General features: G+C 37.4%; 1 protein-coding gene across 3 annotated transcripts in view; it reads left to right on the top strand.

Annotated features, from left to right (window-relative positions):
• Window positions 1-15,075, top strand: part of ROCK1 (Rho associated coiled-coil containing protein kinase 1) — a 183,651-nt gene that overhangs the window by 106,819 nt on the left and 61,757 nt on the right. For all 3 annotated transcript variants that reach the window (XM_049901935.1, XM_049901933.1, XM_049901934.1), the window contains exons 13-16: window positions 361-409; window positions 9,499-9,634; window positions 11,622-11,713; window positions 11,816-12,062. In XM_049901935.1, coding sequence (XP_049757892.1) covers window positions 361-409; window positions 9,499-9,634; window positions 11,622-11,713; window positions 11,816-12,062 — 524 coding nt within the window. The remainder of the gene's footprint in view (window positions 1-360; window positions 410-9,498; window positions 9,635-11,621; window positions 11,714-11,815; window positions 12,063-15,075) is intronic.

Below are 15,075 nucleotides of genomic sequence, written 5' to 3'. Positions count from 1 at the left end.
TTATCTCCAAATACCGTTTATGTTCATCACTTCTTTGAAATTATTGCCACTAGATCTTGTGATTTAATGTTTAACAAAGAAGCACATATATTGCTGAATCATACTTTTTTTTTCTTTTTAAGTTTTAGACTGTATTTCAGTATAATTGGCTTATTTTAATCCTATACATTTTATGTTTTTAAAAGTATTATTCTGAGAAAAGGTCATAGAAAATATTGTTCACCAGGCTGCCCAAGGGATCCATGGCACAGAAAAAGGTTAAGAAACCATGGTCAAGTAGAAAAGTAAGGAATGTGGATATTTAACTCCTGGGCAGTAAAAAATAAACATTTCTAATCTGTATTGCTTTTGTTTTTACAGAACTTCAAACATAAAACTAGACAAGATAATGAAAGAATTGGATGAAGAGGTAATTTTTGTTTCTAATCAGAAATTCTCCTTTTTGAGATTTTTCTCCCTCTCAGTTTGTTTCCTAAAAAAGTTACATTTGAACTCTATAGGTTGAAACACAAAATAAAACCAGAGTAAATTATGATGAAGGTCTCACCTTGGGACTGACTGCAGGCTCAAGTAATACAGAATAAATTATATTTTGTTTCTTTTGTGTAGTTTTATCCTAAAACCATGCTGGAATTTGGTACATAAGTTTCAGTTCAGTGCTTGTGAAGAAGGGACCAAGAGCATCAAGAGATAAGAAATGGAACCTGAAATTGTAGCAGAAAGAGACAGATAGGAAAGAGGGAAGAATACGATTTAAAATATTTAAAAAGTACTGACATTGACATCACCTCGTGTGACCAAATGGGAAATATATTGATTTTAGAATTATTAACATTTGCCATGGTCACCTGACAAGAATTTTTTATTATCAGGGAAACACAGCATAAACATTTCATGATTCAGATGTTTGTAAATATATATGTTTTCATTTATCTTAGTCAACTTGTAAAATATGTTTCTATTTTAAGTATAAAGAATTCCCTGCATACACTCTTTTCTTTTAGTGGTAATTTTAGATATGCATATAGTCACCTGGGAAGATTTAGGTAATATTTTACCAACTTGCCCCCTGGTTAATATTAGTTTTAACACTATTTATGTGACAATAAGTATTTCAGAAACCCTTTTGTATATTCTCCATTTTTAGTTTTTTAAAGCACAAATAAAATTTAAGTGTACAAGGTTTAAGTTAATCAGATTTCCAAATTTGAAGTGGAGGAGATCTTAATTATAAAATTAGAATCGTCCTGGTTCTGGAAAGATGGAGTAAAAGTACTTTTTTTCTATTTCACCTACTATGTACAGCTAAAAACCTTAGACACTGAATATAAAATAAACATAAAAAGATTCTAAAAGGTAAAGAGAAGAAGGCAGACCAGTGGTAGTACTTGTCCAGAGAAATCACACAGGAATGAGTACCCTGGGCTTTCTTTTTCTTGCATATATTCCAGACTAGGTACTGGAGAAGTGGGCAACCTGGAAATGACGACAAGAATAAATAGAAAAAGCCCCAAGAAAAGTCTGCTTTCCTTAGCCAAAGAACCATTAAAGGGGGCAGGTTAGCAAGTCAGAAAGCTTTTACACGATCACCACCCTGTTCTACCCAAACACCACAGAAGAACTGCAGCCCCTCTCCCCCAGCCTTTCCCAGTAAAGACTGTGAGGGTCTCCTGCCTCCACCAGACTGTAACATACTTCAGCCCCTCTAGTCCCTGCTGCTATGGCATCAGAGAAGGCTGAGTAGAGGGACTTTCATCTCCACTGGGTGGTAACAAACCTCCCGCTTTCCCCCAAACATTCAGTGGAGACCATGTGGAAAGCATAGACTTACACTTCCACCCAGCAGTAATGAAGTGCCCCTCCCACTCTGCTGGGGTATAGAGCATTTTCCCCACTGCAGTGTGGAGGATGCACACACACATTATGGTGTCTGTAGAGGTCACTTGGGGAGCCGCAATGACGTACCACTTCTTCCCTCCCCAGCCATGGTATTATAAGTAGAGGCCTAGTGGGGTGTCAGAACTTCCATTCCCGTCCAGTAGTATCAAGGAGTCCATCCCTCTGTACCCCTGGGTGTCAGCAGAGGCCAAGTGGGGAACATGGACTTCTACCTCCACCTGGCAGAAATGAGACATCACTAGACGTTAGGAAATGCAAATTAAAACCACCTTGAGATATCACTATATAACCATTAGAACAAATAAAGTTACAAATAGTGACAATATTAAATGCTAAGTGAGGATGTGGAGAAACTAGATCACTCGTACATCATAAAATGGTACAGCCATTCTTGGAAAAAAGTGTAACCAAAAAAAACAAAGCATGCAGCCACCATGTGACCTAGCAGCTGTACTCTTGGGCATTTATCCCAGAAAAATGAGGACTTATATAAAGCTGTCAAAAACCTGATACATAGGATATGGTATTGTTTATAGCCATTTTATTTGTAATAGCCCCAAACTTAAAACAACCAAAATGTCCTACAATAGGTGAATGGTTAAATAAACTTTGGTATATCCATACCGTAGAATACTACTCAGCAACAAAAAGGAATGAACTATCAATACAGTCAACTAAACTTGGATGTGTTTTAAGGGCATGGAGCCCTGGTGGCGCACTGGTTAAGAGCACGGCTGCTAAGCTAACCAAAAAGTCTTCTGTTAAATCCACCAGCTACTTCTTGAAAACCCTGTGGGGCAGCTCTACTCTGTCCCGTAGGTTCGCTGAGTCAAAATTAACTCAACAGCAGTGGGTTTGGTTTCGGTTTATGCAGAGTGGGGGGAAAAAAAGCCAATCTCAAAAGATCACATACTGTATAATTCCATTTATATAACATTCTCAAAATGATAAAATTATGGAGATGGAGAACAGATTGTTGGTTGCCAGAGATAGGTATGGTGGGGAAATAAGGATGGGTGTGGCTGTAAAGGAAATCATTGTGGTAATGGAATAGCTCTACATCTTGATTGTAGTGGTTACATGAATCTACATGCTTGATAAAATGACAGAACTATATACATTTTAGATCAATGTCCATTTCCTGATTTTGCTATTGTACTGTTGTTACAATAATATAACTATTGGGGAAAGCTGAGGGAAGCATACATGGGCCTTTTCTGTACTATCTTTCCAGCTTCCTACGAAGCTATAATTATTTCAAAATTAAAAGTTAACAAAAAATAAAATTAGGATAGATAAAATCATAGAATTGGAAAGACCTTAATAGTGTATGTCAAATTTTACTAAATCTGTCTTTAAAAAAAAAAACCAAACCCGTTGCCATTGAGTCATTTCTGACTCACAGTGACCCTATAATCTGTTTTCTGTGCATCCTTAAAAAATGTTTCTGCTTAAAGATGGGAAAGCCCAGAAAAACATGCTCTAAAAAGAGGGTTCTCTGGGTGGAGCCTTAAGATAAAAATGTCCTGGGCAGCTCTAAAGAATACTAATGCCAAAATCACCATTACTGAACATTTTGATCAAGGACCCAATTTAAAAGAGGAAAAATATGGAACAGAATTTGAAATTCATATAGAAATCAGACTTGCTGGACCCACTGAAACTGGGGGAACCCCTAAATCCATTGCCCTGAGGTAATCTTTAAGCCTCGAAGTGAAACTCCCATAAAGTCATCTTTAAACTAAACAGTTTAGCTCAACTTGTAAAGAATGTTCACCTTGAGCACCTTGCTTTTTTAAAGAATTAATCTATAGGAGACTTCAGGGCACCACTTGCGGTGAAGGATGGAACATCTGCAAAGAAGCTTAATAAAGACACAAGATCTGAATGCCACAGTCAACTAACTTGATCTCATAGACATATACATAATACTCCACCAAACAGCAGCCAAGTATACTTTCTTTTCCAACGCACATGGAACATTCTCCAGAATAGACCATATGTTAGGCCACAAAGCAAGCTTTAACAGAATCCAAAACATCAAAATATTACAAAGCATCTTTTCTGACCATAAAACTATAAAAGTAGAAATCAATAATAGAAAAAGGAAAAAAAAAAATACATGGAAACTGAACAACACCTTGCTCAAAAACTACTGGGATATAGAAGAAATCCAGGATGGAATAAAGAAATTCATATAATCAAATGAGAATAAAAACACATCTTACCAGTGCCTTTGGGACACAGCAAAAGCAGTGCTCAGAGGTCAATTCATAAATGCACATATCCGAAAAGAAGAAAGGGCGAAAATCAAAACATTAGTCCTACAACTCGAACAAATCTGAAAGCAGCAAAAGAAGCCCTCAGGCACCCAGAAGAAGGGAAATAATAAAAATTAGAGCAGAAATAAATGAAATAGAAAAACATTTGAAAGAGTCAACAAGACCAAAAGCTGGTTCTTTGAAAAGATCAACAAAATTGATAAACCATTGGCCAAACTGACAAAAGAAAAACACGAAGGGAGCAAATAACCCAAATAAGAAATGAGATGGGTGAGATCACGACAGACCCACCTGAAATTTTAAAAATCATTAACAGAATACTGTGAAAAATTATAGTCCAACAAATTTGAAAACCTAGAGGAAATGGGCAAATTTCTAGAAACACACTATCTTAACTAACACAAACTGAGGTAGAACAACTAAATAAACCTATAACAAAAGAAGAGATTGAAGAGGTAATAAACTCCCCACAAAAAAAAAAAAAGCCCTGGCCCTGACACCTTAACTGGAGAATTCTACCAAACATTCAGAGAAGAGTTAACACCACTACTAAAGGTATTTCAGATCATAGAAAAGGATGGAATACTCCCAACTCATCCTATGAAGCCAGAGTAACCCTAATACCAAAACCAGGTAGAGACAACACACACACACAAAATTACAGACCAATATCCCTCCTGAACATAGATGCAAAAATCCTCAACAGAATTCTAGCCAATAGAATTCAGCAACATTAAAAAAAAAAAAAAAAAATCATCATGACCAAGTGGGATTCATACCAGGTATGCAAGGATGATTCAACATCAGTGTAATCCGTCACATAAAAGATCACGAGATGATCTTAAAATCCGTGCAAAAGAGGCATGTGACAAAGTCCAACACCCATTCCTGATAAAAACTCAGGAAAAAGGAATAGAAGGGAAATTCCTCAAGGTTATAAAGGGCATCTGTACAAAGCCAACAGCCAACATCATTCCTAAATGGAGACAGTCTGAAAGCATCCCCCTTGAGAATGTGAACCAGACGAGGATGCCCTTTATCACCATTCATATTCAACATTGTGCTGGAGGTCCTAGCCAGAGCAATACTGCAAGAAAAAGAAATAAAGGGCATCCAAATTGGTACAAAAGAAGTAAAAGTATTCCTATTTACAGATGATGTGATCTTATACACAGAAAACCCCAAAGAACCCACAAGAAAACTACTGAAACTCATAGAAGATTTCAGCAGAGTATGAGGATATAAGATAAACATATAAAAATCAATTGGATTCCTCTACACCAACAAAGAGAACTTCAAAAAGGAAATCACCAAATTGATACCATTTACAGTAGCTCCCAAGAAGATAAAATACTTAGGAATAAATCTAACGAGAGACATAAAAGACCTGTACAGAGAAAACTACAAGACACTACTGCAAGAAACTAAAAGAGACCTACATAAGTGGAAAAACACACCTTCCTCATGGATAGGAAGACTCAACATTGTGAAAATGTCAGTTCTACCCAAAGCAATTTAAAGATACCATGCGATACCGATCCACATTCCAACAGCATTTCTTAATGAGATGGAGAAACAAATCACCAGCTTCATTTGTAAAGGGAAGAGACCCCAGATAAGTAAAGCATTACTGAAGAAGAACAAAGTGAGAGGCCTCATACTATCTGATTTTAGAACCTATTATACCACCACAGTAGTCAAAACAGCCTGTTACTGGTACAACAACAGATACATAAACCAATGGAACGGAATTGAGAATCCAGACGTAAACCCATCCACTTATGAGCAGCTGATATTTGACAAAGGCCCAAAGTCCGTTAAATGAGGAAGATAGTTTCCTTAACAAATGGTGCTGGCGTAACTGGATATCCATCTGCAAAAAAATGAAACGAAGACTCATACCTCACACACCACATACAAAAACTAACTCAAAATGGATCAGAGACCTAAATATAAAATCTAAAATGATAAAAATCATAGAAGAAAAAATAAGGACAATGCTAGGAGCCCTAATACATGGCATAAACAGAATACAAAACATTACTAACAATGCACAAACACCAGAAGAGAAACTAGATAACTGGGAGCTCCTACAAATCAAACATTTGTGCTTATCCAAAGACTTCACCAAAAGAGTAAAAAGAGAACCTACAGAAAAAAATTTTGGCTACAACATACCAATCAGGGTCTAATCTCTAACATCTACAAGATATTGCAAACCCTCAATAACAAAAAGACAACCCAATTAAAAAATGGTAAAGGATTTGAACAGATACTTTTACCAAAGAAGACATTCAGGTGGCTAATAGATATATGAGGAAATGCTCACGGTCATTAGCAAATCAAAACTGCAGTGAGATACCCGCTCACCCCAATAAGGGTATCACTAGTCCAGAAAACACAAAATAATAAATGTTGGAGAGACTGAATGTTTATTCACTGCTGGTGGCAATGTGAAATAGTACAACCACCTTGGAAAACGATTTGGCGCTTCCTTAAGAAGCTAGGAATAAAAGTACCATACGATCCAGCAGTCCCACTCCTTGCAATATATCCTAGAGAAATAAGAGCCGCCACACGAATAGATATATGCACACCATGTTCATTGCAGCATTGTTCACGATAGCAGAAAGATGGAAACAACCTATGTGCCAACAGCAGATGAATAGATAAACAAATTATGGTACAAACACGCAGTGGACCACTACACAACAATAAAGAACAATGATGAATCCGTGAAACATCTTACAACACGGATGAATCTGGAAGGCATTATGCTGAGTGAAAATTAGTCACAAAAGGAGAAATATTGTTTAAGACCACTATTTTAAGAACTCAAGAAAAGGTTTAAACACAGAAGAAAACACTCCTTGATGATTACGAGGGAGAGGGGAATTCACTAACTAGGTACTAGATAAGAATCATTTTAGGTGAAGGGAAGGACAGTACACATTACAAGGGAAGCCAGCACAACTCGACTAAACCAAAAGCTAAGAAGTTTCCTGAACACAACCAAATACTTTGAGGGACAGACTAGCAGGGGCTGGGGTCTGGGGACCATGGTTTTGGGGGTACATCTAGGTCAATTGGCATAACGAAGTCTATTAAGAAAATATTCTGCATCCCACTTTGGTGAGTGGTGTCTAGGATCTTAAAAGCTTGTGAGCAGCCACCATCTAAGATACATCGATTGGTCCCAACCCATTTGGAACAGAGGAGAATGAGAAAACACCAAAGACACAAGGAAAATATTAGCCCAAGATACCAAAAAAAAAAAAAAAATCCCAGGGCTGGGGATTTAAAAAAAAAAAGATTTACAGCCTTGGAAACCCTATGGAGCAATTCTACCGTACTCTGCTGTCGCTACGAGTTGGAATTGACACAGTGGCAACAGATTTGGGGTCTTCTGTTTTAATCTTGGAAACCGTGGTGGTGTAGTAGTTAAGAACTACAGCTGCTTATCAAAAAATCGGCAGTTCGAATCCACCAGCTGCTCTTTGGACCCTGTGAGGCAGTTCTACTCTGTCCTATAGGGTTGCTATGAGTTGGAATCAACTCTACAGCAGCGGGTTTTAGCAGGGGGGTTTTAATCTGTACGAGAGCAGATCACCAGGTTTTTTCTCCAGTGGAGCTGCTGGGTTGATTCAGACCGCTGACCTTGCAGTTAGTGGTGGATCATTGAAACACTTGTCACCAGGGCTTCTTGTGTGTATGTGTGTGTGTGTGTATGTATAAACCAAACCCCGTGCCATCAAATCAATTCCAACTCATAGCGACCCTATATGACAGAGTAGAACTGCCCCATAGAGTTTCCAAGGAGCACCTGGCGGATTTGAACTGGTGACCCTTTGGTTAACAGCCATAGCACTTAACCACTATGCCACCAGCGTTTCCTGTGTGTGTGTGTGTGTGTGTGTGTATACATATGTATAAAACAGAATATTATTCAGACATAAAACAAAAGGAGTGAAATTGTGATACGTACTATAGCATCAGTGAACCTTGAAAATGTTATGCTGAGTGAAATAAACCGGAAACAAAAAGAAAAAATATATATATGAGATCAAATTGACAACAGTAACTCTCAAAGGAGAACTGTTGGGGACAGAGAGTCTAAATTAATGATGGTGAAACAATATGGGTAGAACTCATGAGTATAGTGATAAAATGTGAAGAGTGTAACCAGCTTCACTGAAATGTGCACGTAGAAAATGTTGACTAGGTGTACGTTCTATTATGTATATTTTCACGGAAAAAGAAACATTAAAATCAGGATATACTGATAGTGGTAACTCAGAAACAGAAGATAAATTTTCAAGTTGTTAAAATTTGGATTTTTTTTTCTTTAACTGTCTCCTCCCCTATAGTTTCTTTTTCTAAAATAAGTATATCATTTATCACTATTTAGCATACATTGATAAGTAGATACAAAGGACATCTTAGAAAAGATAAGTTGTCGAAACAGGAAGAGAATTAAGGGAGACAGAGGAATCAGCTGACTCACTGCCCATCATGCACCATTTAGTACCATTTGAGCTTTGCATCACTAATTATCACATAATGTAATTATTATCTGATCACTTTAATATTTCATATCTTAAGTTTAGGATTGTAAATAATATAGATGATATAATACAATGCCATGGTATTGAACTAATACAGTGACTTGATTCAAAAAAGTCACTTTTAAAAGTAGATTCATTGTATTTTTTTTTTTCTATTGTACTTTAGATGAAGGTTTACAGCAAATTAGTTTCTCATTAAACGATTAATGCACATACTGTTTTGTGACATTGATTGCCAACCCCCACGACATGTCAGCACTCTCCCCTTCTCGACCTTGGGTTCCCGGTTACCAGCTTTCGTGTCCCCACCTGCCTTCTTGTGCCCCTGAGCTGGTGTGCCCCTTTAGTCTTGTTTTGTTTTATGGGCCTGTGTAATCTTTGGCTGAAGGGTGAACTTCAGGAGTGACTTCAGTACTGAGTTAAAAGGGTGTCTGGGGGCCATACTCTCGGGGTTTCTCCAGTCTCTATCAGACCGGTAAGTCTGGTCTTACTTGAGATTCTTTGTTTTTTAATCATGGACTAAAAAAATCTTTGAAATTTTTACTTATCTAATTCAAATGAGAGAATTTTCATTGTCTTATAAGGCAAGCTAATTCTGTTATTAGAAAGTTGTCATTGTTAGGAGATACTGTCTGATTTTCAAACAAAAAGTTCATATCAAATCCTCATCTTTTAAAAAAATTTTAAAGAACTATTCTCCGAAATAAATGAGGAATATTAATTACAGTGATAAGTTGTCATTATAATTCCAGGGGAGCCAAAGAAGAAATCTAGAATCTACAGTGTCACAGATGGAGAAGGAGAAAATGTTGCTACAGCATAGAATTAATGAGTACCAAAGAAAAGCTGAACAGGAAAATGAGAAGAGAAGGAATGTAGAAAATGAAGGTAAGTTGTTGCTTCTTTTGAAAAACCTTAGAATTTCCAAGTGCCTGTGATATATTTATGAAGCCACAATCTTAATATATCTGACCAGGTAAATACCCAGATCCCAGTATAAATGGTAACATATTGAAGTCAGCAGTAAATAGCATTTTAGCTATAGTAGCAATCCTTAACTTTGTGGGTGAGTTGCAGTCTCCTAAGGAAGCTTTAAAGAATACTAATGCCAAGGTCTCAGAAATTCGAATTTAACTGGTCTAGACATGTGGCCTGGGCATGAGTGTTTTTACAAGCTCCTGGGTGATTCTATCAGGCAGCCACTTTTGAAAACCACTCAGCTAGACTATCATGAACTTTACCAGTAGTGTTAAAAATACATTTAAAAAAGCTTTCTACGCCCCTTGATCCAGTGATTTCACTTCTAGATGTATATACAAAGCAGTCATAGCATTGTTTAAAATGCAAAAATTATAAACATGAATGTAATCAATGATAAAGTAAATTCTGATACATCTGTATGGTAGAATATTATGCAACTTATGAAGGAATAAAGTGTCTCTTTATGTATTGTTATAATTAAGAATCTTCAGCTTAGACCTTTAAGTGACAAAAACAAATTACAGATCCTTTGTGTTTAAAACAAGAGTGCTTATCTATTTATATATAAGTGCATAAACCTGAAACCAAGCCCGTCGCCATCTAGCCGATTCCAACTCATAGGGACCCTCTAGGACAAAGCAAGTGCCCTGTAGGGTTTCCAAGGAGCGTCTGGTGGATTAGAACTGCTGACTTTTTCGTTAGCAGCCACCGCATCACCAGGGCTCTGTGTTTTTGTACATTAGCATACGGATGCTGTAGAAACGGTGTGAGGATGGTGTCTGACCTTGTCCAACTTCATAAGGGGGAAGGAGAACAAGGATCAACAGTACAAGGCAGACTCCCATGAGGTGGAGGCCAGACAGGCCTCCTCTCTCCCCTGTCTTTACTAATTCTGACACCAGCTGTTCCTCGCACAGCACTTTCTACTTGTCTGCTGAGTTCGGTAATTCATTACAGTGGCCACATAGAGCTCACAGATGATACGATTATGGGGTTTATTAGGGAAATAACAATTACATTTCATACCCAGGAACACTCAGGATACAGCTGTTCCATCAGGACAGCCTCTTCCCAACCCTGGTCACAGGCACACCTCACCCTGGCCTAGGCCTCTCCCCATCTCCTGCTGCCGAGTCTCTGCTGCCAGGTCTCTCCTGCCACTGCTTCTCACCATCTTCAGGATTACAGCTTGCTCTATCTCTCTCTTTTGGTCTCCTGCTTCCAATAGCTTCTCAGTGCAGGGATCCAAAGGACATACTCTTCACTCTTGGCTGTTCCTGTGGTAGGATCCTCCTCTCTGATCTGGGATTGGCATTCTTTTTAAAGCAAAACTGACCAATCCTCTTGGTGGGTCACAATTACCCTATCACACAGTCTCACTTGGTCACCTGGGTGAGAGTTATAAGACCATAGCTAGAAAGACCACACAAGGGTAATCAATTGCACTGCAGATGCATAGACTGTCTTAGGAAGGATACACAAGAAGTTAATAGTTGTTGTTGAGAAGGAGAGCCAATTAAGGGAGGCACAGGGACTGGGAGACATAGTGCACCATTAAGTACCTTTTGAATTTTGTATCATTTTAAAAATATTTAACTATTCAAAGAATTAATATTCAAAAATAAATAATATTAAACTAGCTTTATAATATTTCACTAATAGATGTTAAGGGATTAAAAGAATTGGAAATACAGTAGAAATAAGTCTGTTTTTGCACTCTGTTATAAAATAATGCTCTACTTTGTGATGAATTTAAAATGTAAGTGTTTTCAAGGTGGGATTTGGGCTTGGGAACGGAAGTGCTAGACTGTTGTCTTATTCTTTTTTTAAGGAATTTACATGTTTCTTCTCAGAGAACTTTGTAATTTCTACACCTTATCTTTTCATTTGCTAGTTTCTACGTTAAAGGATCAGTTGGAAGACTTAAAGAAAGTCAGTCAGAATTCACAGCTTGCTAATGAGAAATTGGCACAATTACAAAAGCAGGTAAGTTTCTTAAATGAGGAGTCTTTTTTTTTTAATATAATTAAAATGAGTTTGATTATATTTTGATCAAAAACCTATTTTCTCTCTATCTTTTTTAAATAGCTAGAAGAAGCCAATGACTTACTTAGGACAGAGTCAGACACAGCTGCAAGATTAAGGAAGAGTCACACAGAGATGAGCAAGTCGATTAGTCAGCTAGAGTCCCTGAACATAGAATTGCAGGAGAGAAATAGAATTTTAGAGAATTCCAAGACACAAACGGACAAGGATTATTACCAGCTGCAAGCTGTATTAGACGCTGAACGAAGAGACAGAGGCCATGATTCTGAGATGATTGGAGACCTTCAAGGTAATATGTTTTTTGGTCATACTGTCCTCATGTAAGAAAATGACCTTGGTGAAACCAGAAATGACTAGGACTCTTTCTCTCTCTGGATAATGCATATACTTGGATCACACTGTAGTTTCTTCACTCTCTTAGATACTCCTGTGAGATAGATAATGGAGATATTTTCCTGTTTTACAGCCAAGTTAACTGAAAACATAATTTTAAATTTTTCCTAATTCACAGAAGTCTTATAAAAGTGGAATTAATCCAGGCAGAGGGAATTATCGCTATTAAAACCTCAGAATTCCTCAGGATTGCAGACACAGAATCCCATTACAGATAAAAGAGTTAGGTACTTGGGAAGGTTAGTGATAAAGATATAAGCAGTCTTTGTGAATCTAAAAGGAAGAAGATTGAGTGTAACTCTAGCAGTGCATAAAAGAACAGTTTTTAAATAGTAATAAAATTTAGTTTATATTCAAAAAGATGCCTGCTTCTACCTACTTATGTTTCTGTTCTTTTCTAGTCTAAGAGGATTCTAATAGGCAGTAGCATCCATACTAATCAAAACAGATACGCATGGAAGTTGCCAGATCTCTCAGGAAAAAAGGCGGGGGGGGGGGAGGGTCCATTTTAACCTTGGTAACAGGATGGGAACATAGTCTGGGGTCTCATGGGGCTTGATGATTAGCAGTAGTTCTGTGGAGAGAGGTCAGGGTCAGTTTCTGTGACTGTGGAAACCAAAATTAGGAGCTCCTGTTGGTTGGCTCTTGGCTGAGGCGTGTTGTGCAATCCAATTTCTCAGGGACTAGGCTTAAAATAGACCTGAATGAATATAACTAGGAAAGTAACCTCTTTATATATATTAGGAAAGCCTTGCACTTGACTTCCTTAAGTGCTTTTCTAGGTCCTTTTTTGCAGTTTATTAGCTGTGTGAAAGTAATTTCATCTCTTTTCTTCATCTGTAAACCCAGAGGTTTAGAATAGATTACCCTTATAAGTCCTTCTTATTCTAAGATTCTTTTTTAGCCTGTGATCTTCTGGGTCTGATTGAGCTGAATACTTCAGAGGAAGAGTCAGTCAGTTACATGCTCAGCTGAACGGTGGTTTTTAATCATAAGCTCTTTATTCAGATCTTGGTGAAAGATAAGAAAAATGTGTAGGATGATTTATTGTTGACTGGTTTATCCTTTTTCGGTGCTTCCTTTAAAGTTCAGTTTTGAACTTAAATGTGAGTCAAAGCTCACACACACTAAAGCTCGCACAAAACTATGTGCATCTCAGCATATAAAGGTGCATGGTGGTAAAACCGTCAGAAATTTTACATTAGTCTTGTGTGGTCTGTGAGAACGTTCGTATCCTTCAAGTGTAAATTTCTTATACTTGGGATGCTGGGCTTCTGGCAGAGCCACGATTGTCACTCCCTAGTTTAATATCCCTCATGTATACTAAGGGGTAGAAGCTTCTTAGTCTCTGTGAGAAATGACCTCCCAAACATAACGTAGGGTTTGTGAGGTACATACCATCTCTGTCTCATATTCTTCTTTTGTTATATTTTACAACCTTTTAAAAATGTAAAAACTCTTCTTGGCTTCCAGGCTGTATAGAAACAAACTTTGAGCTGACGTTTGCCTAGCCCTGAAGTAATCAATAAGGCCATTACAGAGAAAGTAAGCTTCCAAAAGTTCAGGACATAGAGACTTAACCAAAACGATGGGCAAAGATCAAACTGTCATGGAGGAATTAAATTTTTAACTGAAACAATAAGCTCTTCTTCATCTAGTAGGTTTATCTGTAATTCTTCAAACTGACCAATTTTAAAAATGAATTATTTAAAAAATAGCTCAAAGTTTTTTGCTATTGTTTGGTTGATTTCTTCTTTCTTTAATTTTTTGTTTTGGGGAATTCAAACATATGTCAAAGTAGAATAGTGTAATGACCCCTATGTACTTGTCATCTAGCTTCAATAATCTTCATCTCATGGCTGGTTTTATTTCATTTATAGTCATACCCTCTCCTCTCCATTCCACTGACACTGAATTATTTTGAAGGAAGTCTCAGATAAGGACTCTTTTTTTTTTTTGAAAATGTAACCACAATATCATTATCACACCTGAAAAAAGTTGATACTTGATTTGTAAAATATCTAGTGACTGCTCTGATTTCTCCCATAGTGCCATCATTTGTTTTGTTTGCATTTATTTTGCTCAAATTAGGATCCAGTCAAGGTCTACACATTGCGTTTCATTAATATGTCCCTTAAGTTTCTTCTACTATATAGGTTCCCCCGCCCCTTTAATTCTTTGCATTCGTTACTGTTTGTGGTAGAAAAACTAGGGTTTTTTTTTGTCTTATTGAGCATCTCCCACTCTGGATTTTGCAGATTTCATCCTGTGGTGTCATTTAGCATGTTGCTTTCTCTCCTGTAGCACTTTAAACTGGTAGTTGAGTCTAGAAGCTTAATGTGTTTTGGTAGGATTTTTGACAATGTACTTCATAGGTGGTGGTGTATAGGCACCAGGGGAACACAGAAAGCCTGGCTGTCTCTGTGATGTTAGCAGCCATTGATGATCATTGCCTAGGTTGATTGATTTTTAGGGGCTTGCAATGGTGATAATCTATTTTTATCTTCTTCTTTTTTTTTTCCGTCGTTTACTGGAATACTTATAAAGAGAAACTCTTTCTCATCAACTATATAGTTACCTTGAGGCACAGTTTACAGAGGAAACAAAAACAAACCTGTTGCCATCAAATCGATTCTGACTCAGAGCAATCCTATAGGAAAGAGTAAAACTGCTTCATAGGGTTTCCAGGGAGCTGCTAGTGGATTCGAACTGCCGACCTTTTGGTTAGCAGCCAAATGCTTAAGGACTGCACCACCAGGGTTTCTTGTAGAGGAAAGGCAGATTAAATACTTGATTCTTTCCCTTTATCCGTTTTCAGAACAATGAGTTCTTCCCCAGCATCCTGCAAAGGTGACCGATGCAGTTTTTGGCTTTTTTTAGGGTATTTATGAACTCATGGATTTAATATG

The sequence above is a fragment of the Elephas maximus genome, chromosome 11 (assembly GCF_024166365.1).
Source record: "Elephas maximus indicus isolate mEleMax1 chromosome 11, mEleMax1 primary haplotype, whole genome shotgun sequence".
Classification (NCBI taxonomy): domain Eukaryota; kingdom Metazoa; phylum Chordata; class Mammalia; order Proboscidea; family Elephantidae; genus Elephas; species Elephas maximus.
The sequence above is the reverse complement of the archived record's forward strand: the minus strand, read 5'-3'. Positions and strand labels throughout refer to the sequence as shown.